This window comes from Odocoileus virginianus, chromosome 23 (genome assembly GCF_023699985.2).
Source record: "Odocoileus virginianus isolate 20LAN1187 ecotype Illinois chromosome 23, Ovbor_1.2, whole genome shotgun sequence".
Taxonomy (NCBI): Eukaryota; Metazoa; Chordata; class Mammalia; order Artiodactyla; family Cervidae; genus Odocoileus; species Odocoileus virginianus.
The window spans coordinates 23,894,752-23,914,048 of NC_069696.1; the positions used below are offsets into that span (position 1 = coordinate 23,894,752).

Sequence of the window (19,297 nt, forward strand, 5' to 3'; positions counted from 1 at the left end):
TTCATTCTAGACTGTTTTATTGCAATGTGTAAGCTAATGCTATGTCAAATACCATGAGTGGCTATCTGATGTACCAAACATAAATAAAAAGGGAAGCGGGCTCAAGACTCTCACCCAGTTTGGAAAACAGAGGAACACGACGGTAACCTGCAAAAGGAATCACATCTGATTAACACAATAAAAATACATTCAGCATCAGGGGCCCCAGTAGAGCTCCTGAGAAATAACATACTTTGTTTGTTGTTCAGTCGCTAACTCGTGTCTGACTCTTTGCAACCCCATGGACTATACAGCATGCCAGGCTCCTGTGTCCACCACTATCTCCTGGAGTTTGCTCAAATTCATGTCCATGCGTTGGGCTATAGGGATGCCCAGAGTATTTTCCACTGCTACCACGTTAACTGTAAAAATGCACTGCATTCTCCTGAATCTCACACTTGAGGTAGATATAAATTGACTGTGTCATGTCAAGTCTTGTGCTATCTATTGTTGTGCCAGAAATTCATGTCCATTGAGTTGGTGATGCTATCTAACCATCTCATCCTCCGCATCCCCCTTCTCCTTTTGCCTTCAATCTTTCCCAGCAAGAAATAATAAAGCACATATAAAAACTAGGACTATGCAGCTATATTCCATCATGTATATTCATTTTCCTCCAAAGTAAAATATTTGAAATTTCTACCCCAACTTCATACTAAGCACCACACAGCTCATACTTCCCCCACCCTGAAAATGCAGCATCTCCAAAATTAGCCATCACCCTTCTGCTTCAGAAAGGCTGTTTCCTAGGTACATCTCAGATGGTACTAGAAAAGTAAATATAAGGATAAAATTGGGAGCACACTGTAAATCACCCCAGAGAGGTGACTGCAAGGCAGCTCTGAAAAGAGTCAAGATAAGAGTCTTGGGCTCCCTGTCTCTTCTCCCTTCTGAATGGTTCCCCTCCTTCATTCCTTCATGGTGGTCATGCCTACTCTTAACTGAAACAAAAGAGCTATAATCCACGCAGAGAAATTTTCATATAAATTGTTTGTCTAATTAGTCTTCCTAGCATTCCCAGTCCCCAATCCCACCTTCTGTATCAGAACATACTTCTATAATTCCACTAGGAAGAACTATATCTATCTATATATATAGATATAACTATATATATATTTTTATATATATATAACAATTATATAGGAAGAACTATATATATATAGATATAACTATATATTATATACATATAACAATTATATAGGAATAACTATATATATAGATATAGCTATATATATTTTATGTATATATAACAATATATATATATATATATATATATATATATATAAAACTACATATATTTTTTTTTTCCTTTACATATCTGACTGTCATGAAGAAAGCTATTTGGTATATCAAAGAGTCTCTTTGTTAAACTCAAATTATACATATTAGCACAGTCATCTTACTTTTCAGAATATTACCTCTGTTCATGCATAGAACTGGTAAAGTATATTGTCCAAGAAATTCATTTCCAGCTATGAAACCCTGATTTTCAGCAACAAAACGAATCAATGCTAATTCTGGCACCTGAATAACAAATGTGAATGTTTCATTCCATCTTGGATTAAAAGCTGAAATATAAAGGAAGAAATAGAATTAAAAAAAAGTCAAACACTGTTCCTAGGGGAAAATGCTTAATATCTGTCCTCTAAAAATTCTTATTTTTAACACTTTAATAGTAATAATGAAAGCTGATGGTTTAGAGGACTTAAATCTTTAATGCATCCATGAGAAAGAAATAATAATGGCAATAATAATACTTATTAGGTGTTTACAAGTGCTGGACAATATTCTAAACACTTTAAGGAGATAATCTCACTTAATCCTCACACCAGGGTTATCTCTATCCACATTTACAGATGGGAAACTGAGTCACAAAGATGTTTCATAACCTTCAAAAAATAACTATTTTTGTGTGTGAATGAAATAGCCTTCAAGAAATAGCCATTAAGTAGTCGGGCAGGACATCAAACAAATGGTGTCTGATTTCACAGCAGAAACATGTATCTGTTATACAATATGACTGTTGTGTTCAAGAATTTTATCAACAAAGAACTTGAGACAACAGGAAGTTATATAACAGCATTTTTCTAGATCAGGACATATTATGGGAAGAGCTCTACAGACAGTGGTTGGACTGAGAGCTCACTAATGTTTGCTCTAAAGTCAGCGCTTGATCCTTCTTTTGATTAAATGCTTATTTTCAAATCCAAAATTGATGAGTAATCTATGTCCCTAGCGAAACAGATCATCCCAAATGAGTATCCTGCCAAACAAGAAATCCAAATTACATCACAATGTGACCCAAATCAGATAAAAATTAAGCACAATTGAATGGAACCAAGAAATTCTCATCCAGATCAAATAAATGCTCTTACTTTAATTTTAAAAAGTTCAGGGAAAAACAATGCATTGTTTTTCATATATAAAGGCAATGCTACACCTACTACCTCAATAGATTTGTCCTTTGTATCATGTTTGAGCACATATTGAAGCATCTGTGACTAATTATACCATATCTATGCTTTCTATAGTGTATCTGTGGTCACAAGTGCACATTTACTAGGTAGGAATTCAGAATGCAGTCAATGATAGTGAAAATATTAAATGAATTGACTCACATTGAAATAATGACCATCTTACCTTGTCCTAATAGAGAAATAATTCAGTGAAGTACAGGAAACAGGTTTAAGGGTGAAATCTCTATAGGCACTGCGAAATGTCTGCACAAAATTCTTATACTAACTTATTCTCTGTCTTCTAACCCTGCTTGACCATACTCTCTCTTTCATACATACACAAAATCAATACATATACATATGTGAAAGTCCTTTCAGTTGTCAAAGTGAAAAAGAAAAAAAAAACTAATTTGATAGTTATTATAGTTAAAAATCACGGGACTTCCCCGGTGGTCCCGTGGTTAAGAATCCACCTTGTAATACAGGAGACCCAGGTTCAATCCCTGTTCAGGGAACTAAGATCCCATATGCTTTGCAACAGCAAAGCCTACCCACCACAACTAGAAAGACCAAGTGCTACAGCTAGTGAAGCCGGTACATCCCAGAGCCGGCGCCACGACTACAGAGGAAAGATCCCACATGACGCAATGAGGCTACGCCATGCTGCAACTAACGCCTGATGCAACCAAATGAAAAAATATTTCTTAAAAATCACTTCCTTATTGTATGCAAACATAATTGCTTTCCTCCCAGACTCTCGTGTCTTTCAGTACACTACCATCACCCTAGTAGCTAAGCGATCTCAGCACCCTTCTTGCCCGGCTATCGACACTTTCAGTCCTGCCGGTCTTCCTCACGTGCATCCTCCATTCCTTTTCTGATGGTGCAGCCCTTCTTTAAGACTTGACTTCTGCATCGTATCACTGTGAAACCACATCCTGACTCTCCTGTATTTCTCATCTCTCTCTCACACACTTCTTCCTCTCTACTCTGTAGAAATGATCTCTGCTAACACTCAGTTCTTAGTGCTTTATATCCCTGCTTAAAAGTTTTAATTTTATTCATTTTATACAGAAAAGAAAGTTTCTAATACTGTGTCACAGCTTTCACGATTTTCCATAGCCATCCCCAAAGTAAATCTCTCATTTTATTTCACAACTAATCTTTCTTAAGTATACTGTTCTTGAACTTTTGTACTTTCTGCTAACATGTTTGAATTTTGTTTTCTCCATGTTTTAGCACACATATTATTATTTTGCCTTAAATTCCCTTATCCTAGGGAATTCCCTAGAGGAACAGTGGTTAGGATTCAACACTTTCTCTGCCATCACCTGGGTTCAATCCCTGGTCAGAGAACTAAGATCCCACAAGTCTCAAAGTGTGGCCAAAAATGGAGAAAAAAGAAAGAAACAAACAAAATTCCCTTATCCTCAATCTCTATAAAAAAAAATTCTACTCACTTGCCAAGAACCATCTTCAAATTTGCCCCTTCCATACAATTCTTTGTACTTTCTTTAAAGCACTAATGACTCTTTCATAACAATTTCACTTACATCTCATATTCCATAGTGAACTATAAACGATCTATAATAGAATTAGTTGGGGCATACATAAGAATGCAGTTAATAGAGGCTTTAAGTTTTCTGATACTTAGAATCAGGCTTTTACCATGATAGGCTCAGTAGTGTCTGGTGAACCAAACTGAATTTTTGTAGGTATATTCCCATAAAACCAGGGATGCAATCAAATTTCTAATGGGAGCTAAAACCATAGTATTACATAGTATTACATAAGGGGTGCATGGAATAAATTAATGTTCTGTGCATTTAGTCACGAAGACTCAAGTAAGGGGGATGGAGAAAACAAGGGATAGATTACTAGAAGCCTCTTGATATTAGCAGTTGCCATTTCTTGACACTGCCATTTCAACTCTAAGGGGAGCCAAATAAGGCAGTGAGTTACTATTAGTATCCCTTCCCGATGATAACACGGGATGAGGTAATAAAACTTTCCAAATCTTTTTTCTCTCCTTTGTTCCTAGGGGCTGAGGTGGAGGAATATTTGGGGTTTGGGAGGAGGCAAACATTGGATTTTTTGAGGGAATTATCACCAAAGAAGAAAAAGATAGCTCAAACTGCACCTGCTTCTCTGTCCATGCCATTCAACCTGGAGCAGATTTCTAGACTCTGAAGTGAAGTCCACTATACTTTGAGAATATTCACTCAAAGAAGATTCTACTCTCAAAGGATCAGCTGCAAGTTCTCTTCCTGAGTTATTCTGACTATCTGACTAACAGTCAACCCCAAGAATCTATACTTTTCTAATGCTCTTAATGATTTCAACTTCAGAGAATAAATAGCAGTGTTAGTACTGTATTATGTAAACTGTCATGAGGTGTTGGCACATTCAAAATCTCACCACAGTCACTTCTTTCATTCCTACATTTCCCTTCTGGCAAAAATGACTGAATTATGAATCCAAATACTATTATAAGTAGGTTTCTACGGCATACTGAGTCAGAAGCCACAGACCTTTGATCTAAAATAATTCAAACTGTCAAGTAAAACTACACAACACACTATATCAGAGAAATCTTAAGCTCTTTACACAGAAGCTAACAGCTAGATAGATAGATTTGTGGCCATCAAAATATCTCTCTTAATCAGTCCCAAACTTTTTTTTTTTTTTTAAGTATAAAGTTTCCAGCAATAAATATAATTGGTACAAACAAAAAAAAAAAAAAAAAAATCAGTCAAAGAAGAAAACACAAAGAGGAAGTAAAAATGGAAAAAAACTACTTCTTCAGGTCAGATACATTTTTGTATCTGTAACTGAAACTATATCTAACCAACATTAAGTCACTATCAAATTGTTTTTGCTGCATATAATACTTTGGTCATCTTGAACATAATGCAAAAGCTTTGCCTTATGAAAAATAAATATGTATCAAAACTCTATCAATACATAATTTTTAAGCTTTCCAACATGAAATCTAATAGACTGATCAATAAAATATATTAGGAGCTCACCATTTTTTTTAATTACACGACTCTGCTGCTTCATTTGATCATTTGGAACCCCAAAAATTTCTACAATCACTAGGGTATCAGCTTTGTTTTGATAACTGGGAGGCAACTGGATACCACTGATAAGCTGCACAAAAATCAGTAAATTCAAGAATTCAGCAGAACAAACTGTATCACAGCTTACTTTCAAAATAAAATGTTCTCCAAAAATTATGATGAAATAAGTCAAGTCCCACCAAAAAACTGAACATAGAAAACAGTGCAAATCTTAAATTTTAGTCCTTCATGAGTTAAATTTCAACTTTATCAAAAGAAGATTACCAAATTATTCCATTTGACCCAAATGTGATTATAGTAGAATCCACATTCTACAATATTTATGGTCGAACATATATTTTTATTCTAACAGCATTTGTTATGATTGTTATAAAGCAATGTTTAAAAATATTATGACTCTCCTTCTGCTATAATACAGACTGAGTACTCTGATAACTTGAACTATTTTCAAATCTATATAGTCTAAAAATAACAGAAAAAATAGAAACTATAACTATTACTTCTGAAATGTACAAAAAAGCACCACATAATTTCCTGTGATAGCATTTTCTGACAATATAATAATTTATATGTTTGGATAAATTATCATGAATTTTTAACTTACCCATTGTTGCCTATATTATCATAAGTTACCTGAGTTTGAAATATCAATTATTTCATATATGCATATCTTAGGGATTGAATAGCAGAAAAATGTTTAATAAAGTAATTAACAATAATTTTACTTCACCTTCTATTATTCAAGCTAACTATTTTAAGTACAGATTTGTTTTAATTTAAGGAAAAAAGAAATAATGTTGTTAAAGTGCTGCACTCAATATGCCAGAAAATCTGGAAAACTCAGCAGAGGCCACAGGACTGGAAAAGGTCAGTTTTCATTTCAATCCCAAAGAAAGGCAATGCCAAAGAATGCTCAAACTACCACACAATTGCACTCATCTCACACGCCAGTAAAGTAATGTGCAAAATTCTCCAAGTCAGGCTTCAACAATACATGAACCATGAACTTCTGGATGTTCAAGCTGGTTTTAGAAAAGGAAGAAGAACTGGAGATCAAATTGCCAACATCCACTGAAGCATCGAAAAAGCAAGAGAGCTCCAGAAAAATATCTACTTCTCCTTTATTGACTATGCCAAAGCCTTTGACTGTGTGGATCACAATAAACTGTGGAAAATTCTGAAAGAGATGGGAATACCAGACCACCTGACCTGCCTCTTGAGAAACCTGCATGCAGATCAGAAAGCAACAGTTAGAACTGGACATGGAACAACAGACTGGTTCCAAATAGGGAAAGGAGTACATCAAGGCTATATATTGTCACCCTGCTTATTTAACTTATATGCAGAGTACATCATGAGAAATGCTGGACTGGATGAAGCACAAGCTGGAATCAAGAAAGCTGAGAAAAATATCACTAACCTCAGATATGCAGATGACACCACCCTTATGGCAGAAAGTGAAGAAGAACTAAAGAGCCTCTTGATGAAAATGAGAGAGGAGAATGAAAAAGTTGGCTAAAAACTCAACATTCAGAAATCGAAGATCATGGCATCTGGTCCCATCATTTCATGGCAAATAGATGGGGAAACAGTGAGAGACTTTATTTTCTTGGGCTCCAGAATCACTGCAGATGGTGACTGTAGCCATGAAATTAAAAGACATTTGCTCCTGGGAAGAAAAGCTCTGACCAACCTAGATAGCATATTAAAAAGCAGAGACATTACTTTGCCAACAAAGGTGCATCTAGACAAAGCTATGGTTTTTCCAGAAGTCATGTATGGATGTGAGAGTTGGACTATAAAGAAAGCTGAGCACCAAGAATTGACGCTTTTGAACTGTGGTGTTGGAGAAGACTCTTGAGAGTCCCTTGGACAGCAAGGAGATCCAAGGAGTCCATCTTAAAGGAAATCAGTCCTGAATATTCATTGGAAGGACTGGTGCTAAAGCTGAAACTCCAATACTTTGGCCACCTATTGTGAAGAACTGACTGATTGGACATGGGTTTGGGTAGACTCCAGGAGTTCATGATGGACAGGGAGGCCTTGCATGCTACAGTCCATGGGGTCGCAAATAGCTGGACACAATTGAGCAAATGAACTGAACCAAAGGAACAAAGTCTAAATAAAAAAGAACAGCATTTGAAGTGTACTAATTTATAAAGTGTGAAAGTGAAAGTCGCTCAGTCCTGTCCAACTCTTTGGGACCCCATGGACTATACGGTCCATGGAATTCTCTAAGCCAGAATACTGGAGTGGGTAGCCTTTCCCTTCTCCAGGGGATCTTCCCAACCCAGGGATCGAATCCAGGTCTCTCACATTGCTGGTGGATTCTTTACCAGCTGAGTCACAAGGGAAGCCCAAGAATACTGGAATGGATAGCCTATCCCTTCTCCAGCCAATCTTCCCAACCCAGAAATCAAAGCAGGGTCACCTGCATTGCCAGGGGATTCTTTACCAACTGAGTTATCACTAATGTAGAAATTGAGACATGATTTCAATTTCTGAATATTATAATAAAGAGGAACAAATAAATAACTGTTTGAATAAAGGGAAAAATGAAAGAAAAAGAATTAGGCCATATCCAATAAAAGTTTATGAAAAATAAAAAAGGAGGGAAGAGAAAAGAAAAAAAGTGCCAATGTGTAATTTTTCCTTTCCTACATCCACACATTATAGCACCAACTAGAAACCAGAGTGACTGCACAAATATTTAATGATCAGCATGGAATTGGCCCAGCAACCCACTATAGTATTCTTGCTTGGAGAATTCCATGGACAGAGGAGCCTAATGGGTTACAGTCCATGGGGTCCCAAAGAGTCACACATGACAGTGACTTAACACCCATGCAAGACTATCAGCCCTCTGGACAATAAATCCTTTTCATTATAGTGTAACTCATGACAAAAAAAAAATGCTAAGTAATAATGATAATCGAATATGAGCACTGAAATAAAATTTAGAGATTTATTTTTCAAATTATTTGTACACTCCAATTCACAAAGCCCTTTCAGGGGCCACTGCAGAGGATGGATGTCAAGCAGACGACCCTTAGTGGTCAACCAGATAGCTCTTGCTTTCATTTGGTGGTCTTACTCAGGAGATTTTAAACTTAGGAAGTGATTCCATAGTTTTTATAAGCTTTAAAATAATCAATTTAATCCAAAGTTCTCTGTTTACAGATGACAAAGAGTAAACCAGAAATGCTGAATGGCTTTATCAAGGACCTAAGAAAAATCATGGCAAAACTGGGTCTTCTGATTCTCAAATCATGCTCTCCACAATTTGTGCAAGTAATCACAAAGCTCCCTAGAACAATCAGAAGAGGGGAAGACCCACGTGGCTATGAGAACAGCTTCCTAGGAAAATCATTAACCCTACCTCTTTCACATCACGTCACTTAAGCCCCTTTTGGAGTATAAATAGGTGGTATTTATAAACATCTGTGTATACCAGCTATTTTCCAGCTTTGCTTTTTCAAATTAACCTACATGTACTAAGCAAATACTTTGTGTCAGTTACTGAGAAGAAGGATTGAACAAAACATAGTCCTTATTTTTCAAGGACCCTCAGACAAGTGGGGGGAGAAAGACAAGTATAACAAGCAAATAGTTATAACTTAGGGTGTGGTAAGTGCCGTAATGCATGCATGTGTAGGGTTTTCTGGGCTTCCCTCGTGGCTCAGTGGTAAAGAATCTGCCTACCAATGCAGGAAATGTGGGTTCGAGTCCTTGGCCAATAAGACCTCCCAGAAAAGGAAATGGCAACCCACTCCAATATTATTACCTGGGAAATTCCATGGAGAGAGGAGCCTGGTCGGCTACAGTCCACTGAATTGCCAAAGAGTTGGGCACAACTGAGTGACTAAAGAACAACATAGCGTGTCATGGAACAACAGAAGAAAACTTCAAAAGGAATGCAACTCAGCACAGGAAAAGGTTTCCAAAACGAAGTGACTCTGAAAGTCTTGAAAATAATGAGTCAGAATGCAACAAGCAGATGAAGAATGGAAGAGTAGTCCAGTCAAAGGAAATAGCATATGCAGTGCCTAGAGGTGCCACTGTGGACAAAAAAAAGGCTTCCATATGGTTTTAGAATGGGTTAAAGGCTGGAAGTGGTGGGAGATGAGGCTAGAGGAGTGGGACAAAGCCAGACTAAGAAAACAATCCGGAGAAACAAATAAATATTAAGTAGACATGATCAGATTAGCCTCAGCAAAATCTCTCTTGTTGACTTGTAGAAGATGATCAGGATGACTGAGACAGGCTACCTAAAAACCCCTTAGGAAGCCAAAGGAACAGAGGTGATATCAGATAACAAATTCTTTAAAATAAAGGACAGCAGCAAATTACATCAGATCAAGGGAATGAATAAGAAACACAGTTAAAGTAAGATCTACAGAAGTTAGAGATTGATAAGACATGGGATGTGAAGGAGATGTGGAAGAGAAGAATAGCTCCCAATTTTATGGCCCGGGTCAACTGAATAAATGAATTTGACTCAATTCACTGAGATTTAAATAAAATAGAAGCAATTTAACTAGGAAGGGATGTTTAGCTTTAATATTTTAAGCCTGACAGAACACTGGTAGGGATGCTAGGTGGGCTATTAAAAATTAGCTGTTAGAGTCAAAAAATGAAGTCAGATTAGCAATGTGAGCATGTTTGTGTTTGAAACCATGAAAGTGTATAAAAGAATACAAAGAGAATGTTTAGTTTGAGATGAGGATTGAGAAAAAGCCTTAGGCAACATGAATATTTTAGGGTCACGTAGGAGCTACCCTGGAGAAGAGAATGGCTATGCACTCTAGTACTCTTGCCTGGAGAATCCCATAGACAGAAGAGCCTGGCAGGCTCCAGTGCATGGGGTCGCAAAGAGTTAGACACGACTGAGCGACTAAGCAAGCAGGGGCTTCCCGGGTGTCTCAGTAGTAAAGAAAGAAAGTGAAAGTGAAGTCGCTCAGTCGTGTCTGACTCTTCGTGAACCCATGGACTGTAGCCTACCAGGCTCCTCCCTTCATGGGATTTTCCAGGCAAGGGTACTGGAGTGGGTTGCCATTTCCTTCTCCAAGTAGTAAAGAAAACACCTGTCAAATCAGGGGATGTGGGTGCAATCCCTGGGTTGGGAAGATGCCCTGGAGAAGGTAATGGAAACCTGCCCAAGTATTCTTGTCTGGGAAATCTGATGGACACATAAGCCTGGTGGGCTACAGTCCATGAGACTGCAAAACAGTTAGACATGATTTAGTGACTAAATAACAACAAAAGAGGAACACACAAATGAAAGTGGGAAAGAATTGCTTGGAGGTAGATTGAAAAAGGAAAGAGGAAACACACAGAAGCACATCAATGAGATGTGTGTGGATTAGGAAGGGGTCTGAAAAAGTTCCTGTTTCATCCCAGCTAGTCTCTAGAACTAGACATGTTCTTCTAATTAGAACAATGCAGCTTTTTGAATTTTTTCATTCATGCAAAAAGGCAACAAAAAGATATGGCAAGATGCTGCAATACCGTCCACCTACAGTACCTGAAAAGATTAACAGAAATTTAAAAGGTATTAAGGAAAATCAATGGAACTAAAAATATTAATGGGTACTATCTAGCTTATATCATAACTGAAAAAAAGGTAAAAGTAATCTTACCCTTATTGTAAGTGTGAGTGGATTACCATCTATTGGTACTTTATGTGGATTAAACTTTGTTTTTTTATCTCTTAGGAAGCGTGGTTTTAAAACATATCCAGAACAACCATTATCCAAAAATTTCCCATTTTGAAGATCCATAGGGAGACCAGGGGTCTGGAAATTTAAAGCCACTGTAAGGGAAAAGAGTACTTTGACTTTGTAGGAAATGAGGGAATATCTAAAGAAACATAGTTAAACAGTTGAGTGAAACCTAATCATGGATTATATATCTTTGAACATTTTAACAGCAAGTGTTCACCAAATGACTCATGATGTTTAAACATTTGCTGTTGCCATGTCTACATTAACAGATGAAGGTGAGTTTCAAAACTTAATCTGTAAATTATTCTACATATTTTGAGTTAAAAAACCAAACTGGCACATAGCACAGATTATAGAATAGCAATGTACATGTCAGATAACATTCAGGAAATATGAGAATAAAGAAAATCACTACATTAAATGCTGGAAGGGTTGACACCAATGTATCATAAACTTTCAAGTCTAAAGGGGTACTGTTATCACTTGAGGAGAAAGTGAGGAACAGGCAGAGTGATAATTGCTGTTAAAATATACAGACAACTTCATATAGCCTGGTAAACAGATACCGGTGGTATTCAGTACCACCATCTGCCCCCCACTGCCCATCCCACCATCCTGGTCCCAACTGTTCCCTCTCTACAAACCTATGGGCCTTGCCACAGTTCAGTAACAGAAGAGTTAACACTTGTCACTTTCTAACTGGTTAGTCCCAGAGGCATACCAGTTGATCAGTTTGGAATAAGGAGGGTCTGACAAGGATAAATAACAGAGCTCATTACTCATTTTTCAGTACTATGAATTCAGAAGTGATTAAAATACAAAAAGCACAGGTCACTTGATTTGAAGAGGCCCTTATCAAATCTTTCATGCAAAGCACCTGATCTTCACTGTCCTCTTACGTTCATTTTCAGTTTCCTTTTCCCCTTCCGACACTTCCCATGCAAACTCTTCATGAATTTAACCTCCATGTCTATACCCTTACCTAGATTTATCCTATGCAACCCATTTAAGAATAAACTCAACTCTGGAAGTCAGTGATTCATCATTGCTTGACTCCAAAACATCCAGGGTCAAAAATTTTTCAAAGGAAGCTCTTTTCATGAATATTTTATTAGTTCACAAAATGAACTTATTTTGCCTTATTTTTGAAAAAAAAAAAAAAAAAAAAAAAACCCAAACCTCAATATTCTATATAACATACCCATTTGACAACCTACATTCCAAAATTCTTGAGGATTAAAATTAGAAGAGTCAGCTCTTATTGCTTTGGGATATACTCTGGTAATGAACTTCCTGGTGTGAAGAATAAATTCCCTGGCTGAAAAACAAATTAATTAAAATTTTGCAAAATATTTCAAATAAACTACTATGTATATATATTTATTTAATTCTACAATTTTGATGTCTACTGTCTTGGAAAAGTATTTGCAATTCATGGAAATCAAAATAAATTCATACTTTTGTTTCATGGTGTAATTCAACTGTTATTGAAAAGTTAATAATAATTTGTTTTACAATTTTATGTAATCATTCACTTGAAGAAAGAAACAACTGAATAACATGTTTCTTTTTCTCACATTCAAGTTAATTTCACTTTGACATAGAGCATATAAAATTCCAAAATAAAATACCATCCATAATGGTAAATGGTGTAAATTAGCTTCGAATCTTAAGTGATTTAAATAGAATAAATAGAAATGTGTAAAAAATATAGGTAGACACTTAAAGAATATGTATAGGAATTATAAGGAAACTGAAACAGACTGTACGTATGTGTTTGACCCAAGTGACTCAGTGGTACAGAGTCTGCCTGCCAATGTAAGAGACGCTGTTTCAATCCTTAGATCGGGAAGACCTCCTGGAAGAGGAAATGGCAACCCACTCTAGTGTTCTTGCCTGGGAAATCCCATGGACAGAGGAGGTCATGGGGTCCCATGGGATCACAAAGAGCCGGATACAACTTATTAACTAAACAAAAACCACCATTGGATACCCCTCAAATTTGAACAAAGATTTCATATTTCTCCAACATTTTTATTCTTTCACTATGTAGATCCTCTTCCCACATCTATTTAGGCTAATATGGTGACAGTCGTGGAAGAAATGGTTATTGCCTACACCTACTCTATTTGCTAGTCAAGTTTGAGCAGAATCATTGCCACTCTCATCCTAAATGCTATTCTTTTCCTAAGATGCATGGTCAGACAAAAAATTAGTTACTGAAGTTAATAGTAATTATAGTTAATTTAATTAATTCATTTCTAGAGGCCATACTCTCTTTGAGGAAAAGTTCATTTTGAAGCTACTCATGTATAAATGTGTTTTGTGTGCCCAACGGTTATGATTCCTTATATAGTCCTACATTAGATATCTACCTTTTTGATAAAACATGGACTCTTCTGGGTCTTAACTTTTTCATCTACAAAGTGATAAACGTGAATGATCACTAAATATCTTTAACCTGATTTTGTTACTTCTGAGACTTAGAAATTAAACATGCTACGTTTTCACAAATGCAATTTATGTCTATTTTAGATAAATGGGAAAATCAAATAGAAAATATAAGAAAACAACATATAATCTCATTGCTCTATTAATAACCCTGATAACCTCTTGGTACATATATTTCCATTCTTCTGACATAGAATATATACTTATGCTTCAAATGAATCTTATTTTTACTGTTTTATAAACTTCCATTTTTGACTTACTAAGATAAAATGAAAATCATTCCATTTCAATAATATTCACCTATATTATTTTTAGATAAATGAAAAGCATTCACATATATGAAAACATGTTTTTGATTTTTCCTTATAATAAAACTAATGATGTTTATTATATTTTAAGAATGATGGACCTCCTTGCAATACATCTTTGACCAATCATTAACTATATACTAGAGTCAGGCATCCTGGAACGTGAACTCGAGTGGGCCTCAGGAATTATCAAACAAAGCTAGTGGAAGTGATGGAATTCCAGTTGAGCTATTTCAAAACCTGAAAGAGGATGCTGTGAAAGTGCTGCACTCAATATGCCAGCAAATCTGGAAAACTCGGCAGTGGCCACAGGACTGGAAAAGGTCAGTTTTCATTTCAATCTCAAAGAAAGGCAATGCCAAAGATCGCTCAAACTACCACACAATTGTACTCATTTCACACACTAGCAAAGTAATGCTCAAAACTCTCCAAGCCAGGCTTCAACAGTATGTGAACCGTGAAACTCCAGATGTTCAAGCTGGATTTAGAAAAGGCAGAGGAACCAGAGATCAAATTGCCAACATCCGCTGGATCACCATAAAAGCAAGAGAATACCAGAAAAACATCTAATTCTGCTTTATTAACTACACCATAGCCTCTGACTGGATCACAACAAACTGTGGAAAATTCTGAAAGAGATGGGAATACCAGACCACCTTACCTGTCTCCTATGAAATCTATATGCAGGTCAAGAAGCAACAGTTAGAACCAGACATGGAACAACAGACTGATTACAAACTGGGAAAGGAGTAGGTCAAGACTGTATATTGTCACCCTGCTTATTTAACTTATATGCAGAGTACATCATGAGAAATGCTGGACTGGATGAAGCACAAGCTGGAATCAAGATTGCCAGGAGAAATATCAATAACCTCAGATATGCAGATGACACCACCCTTATGGCAGAAAGCAAAGAACTAAAGAGCCTCTTCATGAAAGTGAAAGAGGAGAGTGAAAAAGTTGGCTTAAAACTCAACATTCATAAAACGAAGATCATGGCATCGTGTTTCATCACTTCATGGCAAATAGATGGGGAAGCAGTGGAAACAGTGAAAGATTTTATTTTATTGGGCTCTAAGATCACTGCAGATGGTGACTGCAACCATGAAATTAAAAGACGTTTGTTCCTTGGAAGAAAAGCTATGACCAACATAGACAGCATATTAAAAAGCAGAGACATTACTTTGCCAACAAAGGTCCGTCTAGACAAAGCTATAGTTTTTCCAGTAGTCATGTATGGATGTGAGAGTTGGACTATAAAGAAAGCTGAGCGCCAAGAATTGATGCTTTTGAACCGTGGTGTTGGAGAAGACTCTCGAGAGTCCCTTGGACTGCAAGGAGATCCAACGAGTCAATCCTTAAGTAAATCAACTCTGAATATTCATTGGAAGGACTGATGCTGAAGCTGAAACTCCAATACTTTGGCCACCTGATGCGAAGAACTGACTCATTGGAAAAGACCCTAATGCAGGGAAAGACTGAAGGCAGGAAGAGAAGGGGACAACAGAGGATGAGATGGTTGGATGGCATCACCAACTTGATGAATATGAGTTTGAGCAAGCTCTGGGAGTTGGTGATGGACAGGGAGGCCTGGTGTGCTGCAGTCCAGGGCAGTCACAAAGAGTCGGACACGACTGAGTGACTGAACTAAACTGAACTGACTTTTAGTTCAAGAAAAGTGCTCTATACTCTTTCCAAAGAAATGGTGATGGTACCTGTTATGACTCTATGCAGTCCCTTTTCAAATGCTGAGCAAGTGTTTAATATGATGAGAATGAGAGAATTATAACCATTTTTTCTGTGCCCAGAAGTCCCAACCACATGACCAACAACAAAACAATCCAATAGTTTGAAATGATGGACTGTAGTAAAGTAGGTCAAATTCAAACTCCATTCACAATATTTCACAGTAAAAATATACTTTATATCACAATCCAACACCACACACAAACACACACAACTGTTTTATAAAATAATTCTTATGTTTCCTGCATACAATATACTCTTCTATACTCTATTATTTAGTTCTATTCCATTCCATTTTATTATATTCCATTTCTTTCTACTCTATTCTTTTAACTGCCATGTAGAGCTACTGAATAGATTTTTGGTTACAAACCTCAGTTTACAACAAAAACCAAAAAGTCCTAAAATATCCAGCATGTTTCTAATAGGCATTTTGAGGAGATGAGTTAAAGCATGCCTCAAAACCCTAAAGCACCGGTGGCCAGCCCAATGAGGTTAACCACCATATATACTAGAATCTGCATTTCCAAATAGCCAGGAGCTTTTCTCAAGTTTTTTTTGCAGGTTTGCAGGTGCTGATTTTTCTGCTTCTACATAAGATAGTAGATTGCAGTTTTTAAAAAGGATATGGCAAGTCGCCTTATTCTCATTGACTGTGGAGGCCCAGCATAGGCTGCCTCAAAATGTGCCTCAGTGGCATATTGATTATTTTGGATTAAAGTTAAGCAATGGCCAGTGCAAGAGGGACACTCTCCCTCTTTTCTTTCTCTTTCAAAACAGTAAATAAACCTCTCATGTGAAAGTACACTCCCTGTATCCGAAGGCAGGACATCCTTTCCACCAATGATAGGGAATTCAGAGTTGAGAAGCCTATAAAAATAAACCTGGTGCCTCATTTAATTACTACCCCAAGCTCAAATTATTTAGACTCTTCACTAATTTCCTGTCAGTTTCTCATACATTTGTTTCTTTATCTGGAAAGCAAAAAAGCTGCCTACTTTGGTCACTTCTTAGGGTCCCATTTCTATGAATTAAATTTTGTTTCTTTTTCTCCTATCAACAGGTCTGGCATCAATTTTATTACTAGTCCAGTCACAAGAACTCAAGAAGGGTAAAAGAGAAAAGATTTCCCCTACCAACAGACCATTCCTTTTTAAGTTGATAACTGCTGTTTAGTCACTAAGTTGTGTCCGAATCTTTTGTGACCCCATGGACTGTAGACACCAGGAAAGAATTTCCAGGTTTTTCCAGGAAGAACTGGATTTTCCAGGAAAGAACTGGAGTGGGTTGCCATTTTCTTCTCCAGGGGATTTTCCTGACCCAGGGATCAAACCTGAGTCTCCTGCTTTGGCAGCTGTATTCTCTACCACCGAGCCACCAAGGAAACTCCAAGTTGCTGATGTTCCCCACCATGTAAGTCTGAGAACAAGGCAGAGTCCGCTTCCCATTCTTTTTCCCAGGCCTGACAGTTGTTATCTTAGGCTGTACCACATAGAGTAACGCACCTCAGATTTAGTCTGGAGACAATGAAAACAAGATTCAGAGACAAATGGCTCCTCTGTAGGTACACAGCCATCAGGCAGCCTGGTCTGGGTACCATTTTTACCTTCTTCTTCACTTTAGAAATGCAGCTTCCACTCTATCTATCTCTACCTCATAGATGCCCACTTCTGCTAGTGGTAAAGAATCCTACCAACACAAGAGACACAGGTTTGATCCCTGGGTTGGGAAGATCCCATGGAGTAGGATCCCACTCCAGTATTCTTGGCTGTAAAATTCCAAGGAAAGAGGAGCCTGGGAGGCTACAGTCGCAAAGAGTCAGACACAACTGAGTGACTCGGCATTCATTCATTCATAGATGTCCACAAACTTCACCCTGGCTTCAATTTCGCTGCTATAAGCCAATCAATCTTAAGGGAAATCAACCCTGAATACTCGCTGGAAGGACTGATGCTGAAGCTGAAGCTCCAGTATTTTGGTCATCTGACGTGAACAGCTGACTCATTGGAAAAGCGCCTGATGCTGAGAAAGATTGAGGGCAGAAGGAGAAGAGGGCACAGAGGATGAGATGGCTGGATGGTATCACCAATGCAGTGGACGTGAATTTGGGTAAACTTCGGGAGATGGTGATGGGTAGGGAGGCCTGGCATGCTGTAGTCCATAGGGTCTCAAAAGAGTCTGACACAAATGGGTGACTGAACAACAATCCCTTATCATCTCCTCCCTACAGCCAGCATCACTCTTATGCTGCTAACAGAGGCATCTTTCAGAAACATACAAAGGATCATGTAACTCCTGAGATTTCAATCTTCTGCTCACTTGCAAAGTTCAAGTTTCTTATAATTTAGCTTTGCCTACCTCTGCAACCTTGTCACTCACTACTCTCTCATATAAACTGCTCACCAGCCCCTCTCAACAAAGTGTCCATACTGGACATTCTCAAGCAAACTTTCATGATTTAGAGAAGTAAATTAATGGCTCAGTTCTGTGAAATAAAATGTAAAGTGACCTGAGGCACATAACCCTTTTTTAAAATCTGTTAAATACATTGAAATTGTATTAGAACATAGTTTTATGAACACTGTTGACCAATTTTGACATCTTAAAAGTGAATATAACTTGTTTAAACACTTCATCTATTTGAATTATAAGAATTTACCTGCCAACTTTGTAAGTTTTCGGGCTTGGGACTCCCCAATAGAGTTGCTTTCATTAAATTGTTGATATAAATTTGAATGATGAAAACTTTTGAACTTCTCAACTTTAGTATAAATGACAAGATCAGATAGGGCCATAGATATTTTTATCTTTGTGGTGTAAAAAAAAAAAATAATAATAATTTCACAATTTTGCACTAATCATTTGAAAAATTCTTTTTCCAATAAGGAAAATATGCTTTCAAATCAATGATTTTAGTTTTTTCATAAGATTATACCCTCAAAAACTATTTGAATTGGGTCAGTGTAAATATGTTCTATGACAATAGCATTTGATGTTACTTACCAGGCAATCTAAACCTAAAATCCCAATTCATGCAGTAAGTACTGAAGATGGCAATTATTTCTATTTCCTTTTCCCAAAGGTCTTAGTCTACTGAATTTTACGAGTTCAGGAATTTTAGACTATTTCCAATGTGATCTAACATTTTGGAATAACTTCAGCTGTATAGTACACTATTGTACACTTTTCCAGCCCAGGATCTATATTCTCTGCACTTCTGTTAGCTTCTTCCAAAGTGGTTTTTTGTTTTTTTCGGGAAAACGTTGCCCGTCCATGCGCAATCCATGTGCTTAAGTGTCAATCATGTTAAGTGGGCGTGGCTAAGCAGAGTGCATTCCCCTGGCAACAGGAACCAATTTAGGCATGTGCGCATGCTTTGATCACAGCCAGCCTACTACTGTGATACAAAAGGAGTTGGCTTGGGCAGCTGAAAGATAGGCAGGACTTTCAGATTTGAATATGAAAGCACGTAAAACTGAAGCTTTGCAAAG

The 19,297-nt window shown here is 37.2% G+C and overlaps 1 protein-coding gene across 3 annotated transcripts in view; it reads right to left on the reverse strand.

Moving 5' to 3' along the window:
• The window catches only part of PLCZ1 (phospholipase C zeta 1), a 45,267-nt gene continuing 25,970 nt past the window's right edge, over window positions 1-19,297 (reverse strand). For all 3 annotated transcript variants that reach the window (XM_070453688.1, XM_070453687.1, XM_070453689.1), the window contains 6 exons: window positions 18,466-18,613; window positions 12,503-12,619; window positions 11,218-11,390; window positions 5,525-5,648; window positions 1,458-1,607; window positions 1-147 (listed from right to left, as the gene is read on the reverse strand). In XM_070453688.1, coding sequence (XP_070309789.1) covers window positions 62-147; window positions 1,458-1,607; window positions 5,525-5,648; window positions 11,218-11,390; window positions 12,503-12,619; window positions 18,466-18,613 — 798 coding nt within the window. In that variant the 3' untranslated portion in view covers window positions 1-61. The remainder of the gene's footprint in view (window positions 148-1,457; window positions 1,608-5,524; window positions 5,649-11,217; window positions 11,391-12,502; window positions 12,620-18,465; window positions 18,614-19,297) is intronic.